This window comes from Peromyscus californicus, unplaced genomic scaffold (assembly GCF_007827085.1).
Source record: "Peromyscus californicus insignis strain IS unplaced genomic scaffold, ASM782708v3 Scaffold_20__1_contigs__length_68692818, whole genome shotgun sequence".
In the NCBI taxonomy this organism is placed as follows: Eukaryota; Metazoa; Chordata; class Mammalia; order Rodentia; family Cricetidae; genus Peromyscus; species Peromyscus californicus.
In genome coordinates this window covers 42,302,692-42,312,820 of record NW_026294503.1, presented here as the reverse complement: position 1 = coordinate 42,312,820, position 10,129 = coordinate 42,302,692, and the positions used below count along the sequence as shown (strand labels likewise).

The 10,129-nt window shown below is 49.2% G+C and overlaps 1 protein-coding gene across 1 annotated transcript; it reads left to right on the top strand.

Moving 5' to 3' along the window:
• Positions 1-2,182: 2,182 nt before the first annotated feature.
• LOC128117232 (apolipoprotein L3-like) lies at positions 2,183-9,653 on the top strand. The gene is made up of 3 exons (XM_052749218.1): positions 2,183-2,208; positions 2,295-2,354; positions 8,502-9,653. Exons 1-3 carry the CDS (start codon positions 2,183-2,185, stop codon positions 9,394-9,396), a joined length of 981 nt encoding a protein of 326 aa, XP_052605178.1. The 3' UTR covers positions 9,397-9,653.
• Positions 9,654-10,129: the final 476 nt, after the last annotated feature.

Below are 10,129 nucleotides of genomic sequence, written 5' to 3'. Positions count from 1 at the left end.
GAGTTATCTGCACTTTCTCATAAAAGTATGGTAATTGTGAGTTATGCTCCATCTCTCCACACTGTCCTCTATGATCCTCCTTGAAGTTGGCCCTTCTTATTTGGACCCTCATATTCCATCTGAGAAAAGACAAACAGGCTTCTTCTTGAATCCAGGCTGTGGCTACATCAGAGTTTGGGGGGAGTGTCTGCCTCGTCTCCTTCCACGTGCTCACCCAGAGCTGTGAGCGTGAGATCTACTTCTCTTCCCTATGTATGTAGTCCTGGGATGTTTGTCTCTTGAGTGACTTCAGAAGCCCCATTTCACATGGCTAGTCGGAGGATCCCTGTCCCTATTATATAATGTCCCTAGAGAAAGGGAGACCAGTGGAGAGATGGACCCATGCTTCAGGGCACCTGGTACAGTGTCCAGCATGTTTGAGTTGAGCATGTTCTTCATGGTGTGGACTGGATGGATGTAATAAGCAGGGTAGCCAGATGCCTTGGCTGCTGATCCCTCTGAGATCCACTAGGTGGTGCTGGTGTTCACCCTCTGCTTTCCAAAGTCACTGCAGGGTGGCTTCCCATTGCATTAAGGTCACACTCCCATTGGCTACAATTGCCTCTAGAATCTTTGTCTTTTCAGCATCCCCATCTCTGAAGTGGCAGCCACCCTGGGTGACATTTCTGGTCTACTGAGCCGTTCCTTAGCGTATCTTCAGGATGTCCAGGTGGGATGGTCTCTTCTTGTGTACCTGGAGGATGAGATCCTTATTTCTGTCTTTCAGATGAATCTGCAGCCGGGTCACACTGCCCCATGTGGGTTCTATTCAGGAGTGTGTTAATGTTCTGGTTCATTCTATGCTCTGCTCTGAGAGGCTGCCTCGCAACCTTTGTGGACATTTTCATGATGTGCACCTGACTGCGGATTTCTGTCACTGTCTAGCTCAACTCTTGGTGATGAAGAAGGAAGAGGCAGAGCAAGAGAGTTTAGAGGAAGAGAATGACAAAAATAACACTAAATGTTTAAATTCTATTATTCTTTTTATGTAAGTGAGTGAGTGTGTGTGTGCATGTGTGTGTGCATGTGTGTGTGTGTGTGTGTGTGTGTGTGTGTGTGTGTGTGTGTGTGTCTGGTTGTCTGTGTGTGCTCCAATGTGTGCACTGCCTATAGTGATCATAACAGTGTGTCAGCTCCCCTGAAGCTGGAGTTACAGGAGGTTGTGGCCACATGATGTAGGGGCTGAGAACTGAACTACCTATCCCCCAGAAGACTTCAAGCAAGAAAGTATGGTCACAGTTCTCTAACGTCTAATGCTGAATCTTGGTTTGAGTTTGACAAGTTTCTGAACCCTGGGATGTAAGCCATTCCCTCTCCCAGAGCCTCAGTGTCCTCAACAGAAAGTCACAGTGCTCCCTCCATATGAACACAACAGTTGCGTGTGTTTTGGGAAACTAGGAGAAGAGGTGGATAATAAGGAATAAACTCAGTAAATGCGGAAATAAGTGTGTTGACAGTAATAGGGTGAGGATCCCATGTCACCTGCTGTCCTTCTCTCAAGAGTGGGGATGGCCGCTAAGCTGCAGGAAATATGTGTGGAATGGAACCTTTCCTCATACAAGGCTAAATTGGCCACTGAGGTCCAGGCATGCTTGAATCCCTTGCTGCATGGAGGAAAGCCGAGGTATTCCACAGACATCCCGCCTGAGGTTGTAGACACAAAGCTTCTGTCAGAGGTGGGCTTTGCCTCTTCTAGTCAAGGGATTACGGGAGCCAATCAGGGAGCCAGGGAATCTGCCATGTAAGATGCCGGGGTTTCTCAGAGGAATCTCTGGAATGGTCTGAGCTCAGAGCAGAAATGTGAGGCAGAAGAATCCACATAGGCAGCTGTCTGAGCACTGTGCCTGCCACCCTCAGCAGCGCTGACCTCGTCAACCAACTGGCACTGGGATGCTCCGCTGAAGTGCAAGAGGGATGGGATGGGGGTGTGCTAGGACACTGGGGAGGCTTGCCAGAGCAGGAAGGGGCTGGCAGTGATCTGTGGAGGGCTCCACAGTTTGTGGTGGTGGGTCTTCCCACCATGGAGAACCCACCAGAGATGGGTTGCCCAGAACAGAATTGGGAATGTTGAGCTGAGGTCACTCTTTTGACTCGGCAAGATGGGTGGGGCAGTGGGTGGCACCCTCCAAGTGTCCACTGCAGGATGTTGATTGGACCAGGTCTGCCCAGGTGAGACGTTCAGTTTCTATTTCCCAGCTGGGTCCATCAGCCCAGAGGCTGTTTCTACTTATGACCAGATGTGCACCTGTTGACAGAATCTACACAGATAAAGCCATCTGTGTCCTGTTCAAACTCAGCCAGGACCAGACTCCTTGGTAAGTTGAGCCCCTTCAGCTCCTCTACTGCCTCCTCTTCATGATTTTACCTTGGGATAAGGGATAATTGCCTCATTCTAGGGATGAACTCAGTGAACTTAGGCATCATCGTCAGCCCCAAGTTCAGAAGAACTGAACTTGCAGCCAGGTCAGCCTCTGGCTCCTTCTCTCTGCACTAAACACAAGAAGGATGGGCAAGCCCTCGGATGGGATCACCATGTGGTTGGGGGCTCAGCTCAGGTGCTAGAACGCCTAGGATATGACCATCAGAGTCCTGACAGAAAGCAGATTTAGGGGTGTACAGCAGTGGGGAAATGGGGAAACTGAGGGATATGGTGCAGGGCAAGAGGCTCCGAACTCACTGGTCCGTGGGCGAATCCTGAAGTTGGACCAGGACTGTGGCTGCCTAGACCAATTAGGGACAAATGTTGACTTGGAGATCTAAGAAGCCCAGCGATTGTGCCATGAACTGTTCTGTGCGTGTATCTGTGCCATGCCCTGGGGGAAACTGAGGACCCAGGGAGTGTGTATTACTGAGGAGTCTGTGAAAGAGGCTGAGCAGGTGGGTCACAGGATCTGAACATGTCCTGTCCTCTATCTGTAGGGGATGGAGAATAGAGAAATGGTTCCCTGTGTATTAGGTGGGGAAGGGTGTCAGTGTGGGGGCAGGGAGGGAAAATGGGAATAATCCCATAAACAGCACACTGGGCTGTTGTTAATCACAACATCAATGGTCAGAGTTTAAGTGTGTGTGTTGAGGGAGGGGTTGTGGTCCTCTGTGCTTGTAGAAGCAGAGAACATTCTAGAATCTTTGGGATGATAAGAAGAGGGGAGGAGGAGGAAGAAGAAGAAAATTAAAAACCAATCACTCATTTTTCATTTAATGATGCGATGTCCTCAGAGATTGGTGACTCTATGTCCAATAAATGTCTCCCAGAGCCCAGATCAGGGATACCTTGGGCCCAGGAGGACAATACCAACTTAGATGCACCAGCAATGGGCTACTGCTGGCACCATGGCTGTCGCCAGAGCTAAACCAAAACTAACAGAGAAGGGGCCACAGGAAAGCACTGTATCAGGCCCAGGGAGTCCATGCAGAAGCCACCCTGAAAGAGGTGTCCTGTGAGATTTCAAGGGGTGGACGATAAAGGCATTTGATGGGTAGGGAAGGGCAGAGTGTGGGCCTGAACTGGTAGTTGCTTGAGGAGATTAGGAAAAGGGACTGCATCAGGCTGAGGGTCCTCTCTGATAGGTTCAAGGTCTTGAAACTGATCCTGGGAGCGAATTACAGATTCTAAGAGAGGATCTTGCTGTCCTCACCCATTCCACCCAGGGGAAGAAGTCAGGGAACCACCAGGAAAGCTGGGCTGAGAGCCCCTGCTTGGCCATCTTTGGAGAGCTTGTGCACTGGTGGAGAACGGAGGCTCTCGGCCTGGGGCTTCAGTTGGCCAGGAACAGAAAAGGACAGGATCATCCTCATACCTCCTGGGACATACCCAGGGAGTTGCTCATCCAAGAAGGCACACTGTCCTGCTGGCCAGAAGGGGGACTTAATGCAGGTAGAGCAAGACAAAATTGTATATATTCATTTATTTTTGTGGTACTGGGTATCAATCCCGGAGCCTAGGGCATGCTTGGCAAGAACTCACCCACTGACTCATCTCTCCTGTCCAGATTCACACAGGACTATAAGATCCATGGTGCAGACACTTTGCCAATGCATAGAGTCTTATGAATTTCCAACTTCTCAGCTGACAGCCCCTGATCCTATAACTGTGAAGCAGGAAAGAAGTGGTAGGGACAGTAGCTCTCCTGCACACCCTGTAGACCAGCTCTGACCTGTTGAATGGTTCTTGGGGGAAGGAGAGGGGAATGAGGAAGTATTAGATAGAAATATAGACAGAGACAGTGAGAAAGACAGAGACACAGGATAGCTTCATGAGAGCTCTGGGTCAATACCCAGTCACCCAGAGTTTGATCATGATGGGCTTTTTTTTTCTTTTTATTAAGAGATTTTCTATTCATTTTACATATCAACCATGGATTCTCCTGTCCTCCCTCCTCCCATCCCCTAGCCTCCCCCCCCCAACCCACCCCTCATTCCCACCTCCTCCAAGGCAAGGTCTCCCCTGGGGAGTCAGCAAAGCCTGGTACATTCAGTTGAGGCAGGTCCAGTCCCCTCCTCCCTGCACCAAGGCTGAGCAAAGTGTCACAGCATAGGCACTAGACTCCAAAAAGCCGGTTTATGCACTAAGGACAGGTCCCAGTCTCACTGCCTGGAGCCCCCCTAAACAGTTCAAGCTAAACAACTGTCTCACTTATCCAGAGGGCCTAGTCCAGTACCATGGGGGCTCCTCAGCTATTGGTTCATAGTTCATGTGTTTCCACTAGTTTGGCTATTTGTCCCTGTGCTTTTTCCAATGGTCTCGATATCTCTTGCTCATATAATCCCTCCCCTCTCTCATCAATTGGACTCCTGGAGCTCTGCCTGGGGCTTCTCCATGGATCTCTGCATCTGCTTCCATCAGTCACTGGATGAGGGTTCTATCACGACAGTTAGGGTGGTCAGCCATCCGATCACCAGAGTAGGTCAGCTCAGGCACCCTCTCGACCATTGCCAGTAGTCTATAGTGGAGTCATCTTTGTGGATTCCTGGGGACCTCTCTAGCACTCTGCTTCTTCCTATTCCCATGGTGTCTTCATTTATCATGGTGTCTCTTTCCTTGTTCTCTCACTCTGTTCCTGATCCAGCTGGGACTTCCCACTCCTCTAAGCTTGTTTTCATGATGGGCTTTTTATACATCAGCAAGGGGAGGCACAAAAGACTTCCCCCTTTCAAGGTTGAGGTATAAAGTACTAACAGGTGTAGACCCTTCAAAACACCTGGTAACCATGCCCTTGGCCAAATCATCCCATTATGCAGCTCTGCTGGGTAAAGCAAGCTCAGACTTTCTGATCTTGAGTAAGGCCTTACTAGGGAGGCCCTGTGGTCCCCCACAACACCCATGCCTTTAGCAAGTGCCCCCAAAAAAGTCCCTCAGCAGCCTTCTTCTTGTGTCTTGGTGGTCAGGACTGAGTCACTCAGTCACTGTGTTACTGACCTCAAGTCTGAGGAAAACAAAATCTGGGTTGAGGACAATGGGGACAGGTGGTGCTGGTGGTCGCTTTTACACAGGGTAGCCAGACAGAGATGCCATCTTCCTGGGAACACCCTGGGCTGCTAAAGCTCAGTAGAGAAGACAACCTTTGGGTGTCCAGGCAGGGACATCTCACAGCTTCCTTCCAAGAGACAGACGTGACTTGTTTCTGGGCAGTCAGTGTTCTCCAGCCCAAAGCCCCAGGGACAGACCTGTCATCAAGTGAACCGGGGGTGTTTGTTCCCGGTGGTGGAGAAGGCTCACCATGGAGATCCAAGGCTGGAGAGAGGCGGGTAGAAAGAACCCTCAACAGGATCAGGGCTGTGGGTGGGTGGGGCTAGGGGGATGTCTAGATGTGTGCTGCAGAAAGTGACAGCCAGCTGTGTCCACGGAATCTCTCTGTATCCTGTCTATAGAAAAATAGACCTGAGGAAGGACCCACCAAGGTGTACATGGCAAGGAAGGGCACTTCATTCTTTCCCTCCATGGCAGGGTGTCTTGATGAGATCTTGTGACTGTAACACAGGACTTGCAAGGATGCAATTTACAAAGAGATATTTACAGAGCTCATTGGAGGAGCCTTGGACGTCTCAGAGCATGGCCCAGGCCACAGGTTTAGTTTGTGACAGGATATTCTTGTTGCAGCAAAACAAGGTGTCATCACAGAGTGGAACACACAAGCGTGCGACTCCATGCTCTCTTCCTCTTCCCAGAGTCCCTCCATTGATATTAGCTCATACTGCTTAAACACACCAGGAATCTTGAAAGACCATCTTAACCTGTCTTGGCAAGGTACAGTAGTCACTTTTCCTTGTTTCCTGCTCATCCAGAAAAAACAGCTTTCATACTGTCAGCTGTCGAGGCAAGGACAGTTCTTTGCCCAGCAGGCCATTATTCACCAGGAAGAAGACAAACTTCCAAACGGAGTGCCTTAAAAGCCCAACATTCTCTCGGGATCAGATTGGTGCAGCCAGGAGCAATCGTGTCTCACATCAACAGAATTCTAAGTTATTTAAATGCCATATCCTCTAGGTCTAGGAAGTGTTTAAAGATTACCTGTCCATCTGACCTCCGTATCTGTAAATCTGGACAACCTAACTAACATAACTACAGCGATGACAATCTTAGGTGACTATAAATCTGTAAGTCTTATCTATCTAAATAACCTAAGGACTAAGGCTTCATGTAAACAAGGTAAACAGTCTATAAGCAAATGTACAGTAAAAGGACAATGACCTCAAAATTGTGACAGTACACAAAATATCTTTAACAGAGGTAGAAATGTACAGTGCAATATGCAATATGACAATAATCCTAAATATATATCAATATACAGAATATCCTAAACAGAAGTAGAACATACATACAGTATGACAAGTACAATTTTACATTTGTATCAATATATAAAGTATTTCAAATAGGAGTAGAAATATATGTACATTACAACAAATGTAGTTCTGTATTTGTATCAATATACAAATTATCTTAAATAGGAATATAAAAATAGTTTACATTTGTATCAATATACAAGAATCCATAACAGTGCAAATTATCTAAGGCTGATATTTTACTAATTTAGTTTACTTGTATATACAATAATCTACCTTAATATCCTATATCTATCCATCCCCCTTTTTCTTTTCTTGAGAATACTGAGTCTAATATTTTCTTCCACCCCTAACCCTATAACCATTATCCATAACCCTGAGAAATATGAAACCTTTGGGAGAAAGGGCATCATTTTCTTCAAACTGCTTCATGCTGTTTAGGGGGCGAGGTATCTCTGTGTGGTCCTGTAAGAAAGCTTAGATTGTTAGGTCTCAATTTGACTAACTGTAGATTCTGCAACCAGTCTCAGAGTAATGGGTAAGGTTGCCTGAGATTCTGGCTAGAGGTGTAGTATGATGGACCATCTCGCTCCCACATGGGGGAGTTGGGTGCCAGATAATGGGATAAATCCACAGAGTGTATTTACTGATCAAAGGAATTTATTTGGGGGTAAACTCACAGCCACAGGAGATTTATCATAGGGTCCAGAAAAGCTGAGCTATGTCCCATGCTGAACGGCTCGGCCCAAGATCTCAGGATCCAAAAGCCACAAGGTAGCCCAGTGAGAGGGCTTACATGCATCCCAGGTCTCAAGGGCCCCTGGTGTCCACGCACAAGGGGCAGGTACCTCAAGATCATAGGCAGATGTAGTAGTAACAGCTGCCTTACTAGGAGCCATGCTTCAGGGCATGGCTCAAACAGCCACCCACTACACACACCCACTCTCCAGTCAGTCCCAGGAGATAGGGTAGAGGGCACTTCTCAACGATTCTTGAAAACTATTCAAACATGTTGTCCCTGGCAGGCAGCTGCATCAGGTTGAGGGGACATAGTGCCCACAGGGGAAATTGAAATTAGTGGAGTATAGTATGTGAGAGCTGTAGGATACATGGCTCATATAAAATGTGTGTCAAGGTCAGAGGTCACTATTCATTACTACTAATTTGGCTGAACTTGTGCAGGGACAAAAAAAAAAAAAAAAAAACAAGGATTGGGAGACAGCTGTTGATGACTGCCCACATTGATTACCAAACTCCTGGTCACAGTCTGTGCCCAGAGGAAGTCAAGTTCACCCACCCATCCTTGTTTTTTGAGGAAGGGTCTCACACTAGACACACATTTGCCAAGTAGACTGGGCTGGGTGGTCAAAGAGTCCCAAGGGTCCGCCTGTCTCTGCCTCCCCAGCACTGAGATCCCAAACCATGCCCCTGGGCCTGGCTCCTTTTACCTGGGTTTCAGGGATGGGACTCAGGTTTGCATGCTTACATGGCAAGCACCTTCCCAACGGAGTCTCCCCAGCCCTTACAAAGACTCACCTCCTACTAGGACCACAAAGTTTGCCTTGGAAAGACCTAACATCACCCACCAAAGGGGAACTTCTGCACATCTTTAGAGTTCCGGGTGGATGGTTACAGTATACATCTGTAGGGTGGGTCTAGCACAGCCGGTTTTACCCAGATAGGTGCCGTCTTTCTTACCCACTTGACCTCTGCTGTTATGGGGCTAAGACACTTGCACTGCACAAAGTGCTGAGGGATCTGACAGCGCTCTCAGCCCTAGCAGACAGACACAGACTTCGGAGAGACCTGCAGGGCAGGAAGAAGTTCTTGAAAGCGTTTCCTCGCTTGAGAGCAGAGGTGGAGGAGCACATCCGGCAGCTCCACGCCCTGGCTGAGCACACTGAGGGGGTGCACAGGGGCTGCACCATCTCCAATGTCGTGGCTGACTCCTTCAGCACTGCCTCTGACATCCTGGGCCTCCTTGGTCTGTTTCTGGCACCAGTGACAGCGGAGGGCAGTCTGATGCTGTCCTCTGTTGGGCTGGGGCTGGGAGTAGCAGCCACTGTGACTAATGCCGCCACCTCCATCGTGGAGGAAACAAGCAGGATTTTGGATGAAGTTGAAGCCGGTCACCAGGCCTCACCTGGCCTGGATGTGTTGGAGGCTGGAACAACCGTGGCGAGGATTGCCAGCAAGTTCCCTCAGGCTACCAGAGATATCACCAAAGACCTTGAAGCCCTTCAGCAGCACATGGATGCCCTCAGGCTGGTTAGAGCCAACCCTGGCTTAGAAGAAGATGCCAGGATCCTTGCCACCACCGGAAGGATCCTTGCCCAACGTGCTAGAAGGGTACAGGCCACCTTGAAAGGAACCCCTCTGGTGATGAGCAATGACGCCCGGATCAGGAGTGCCACCACTGCAGGTGTGTCTCTCCTGCAAGATGTTGACAGCCTTGTGAAAAAGTCAAAGCATTTGCAGGAAGGGGCACAGTCAGAGTCGGCTGAAGCTCTCAGGAAGCTGGCTGAGGAGCTGGAGGAGAAGTTGGGGAAGCTCGTCAAATTCTACAAGGCACTCTGATCAGGCCCTGTCCCCCAAGACAAGCTGGGGTCAGGGGAAAGGAACTGGACAGAGCTGGGGACAGTGTTAGAAGGGGAACAAGGGTCCAGTCAAGTCCATGGGACAGAGAGTCAAGCCTCTGACTGATCATGGCAGGTTAGTGTGCACAGCAGTAGGTCAATGAGTCCAACTGGAGCCTGAGACCAGGACCAGAGGATGTGCTGAAGAGGGACTGGAGAGAGTGGTCTCTGCACTAAACATGGAAGAAACCACTTGTCACGAAGACTGGAAAGCCCTCCCCACCTCAGCTACCAGAACAAAGCATGGGAGAGAAGAACCCGCAAAACACAGACCCAAGAGAAGATGTGTGCTGTGTAAATAAGTCCTGAGCCTCCAGCCCTGTGGTTTAGAGCAATGCCTTCCCCCGGATCCCCAGTCCACTCCATCCTCAGGCATGTCTTCATCCCCTAAATAAACTGTTCTGCTGTAACTACCTCACCGTGTGTTTGCTTCAGTTCTTTGTCCTGGGACCTAAGAACCTGGAAGATTCCTCAGGTATCCTGACTCTCGGTGTTGCCTCTAAGGGCTGGTGCAGCCAGACAGGAGCCAAACACGAATGCTCCCGAACTCTGCATTATCAAGGACTCCAGGTGCAGTGCTGTTCCCTCCTTCTGGGAGAACTTCCCTCAGGAGGCTCCGTGGTGGGGGGTGGGGGGCTCTCCTCTCCTCCCGCCTCTCCCTTCTGTGTTTTCTT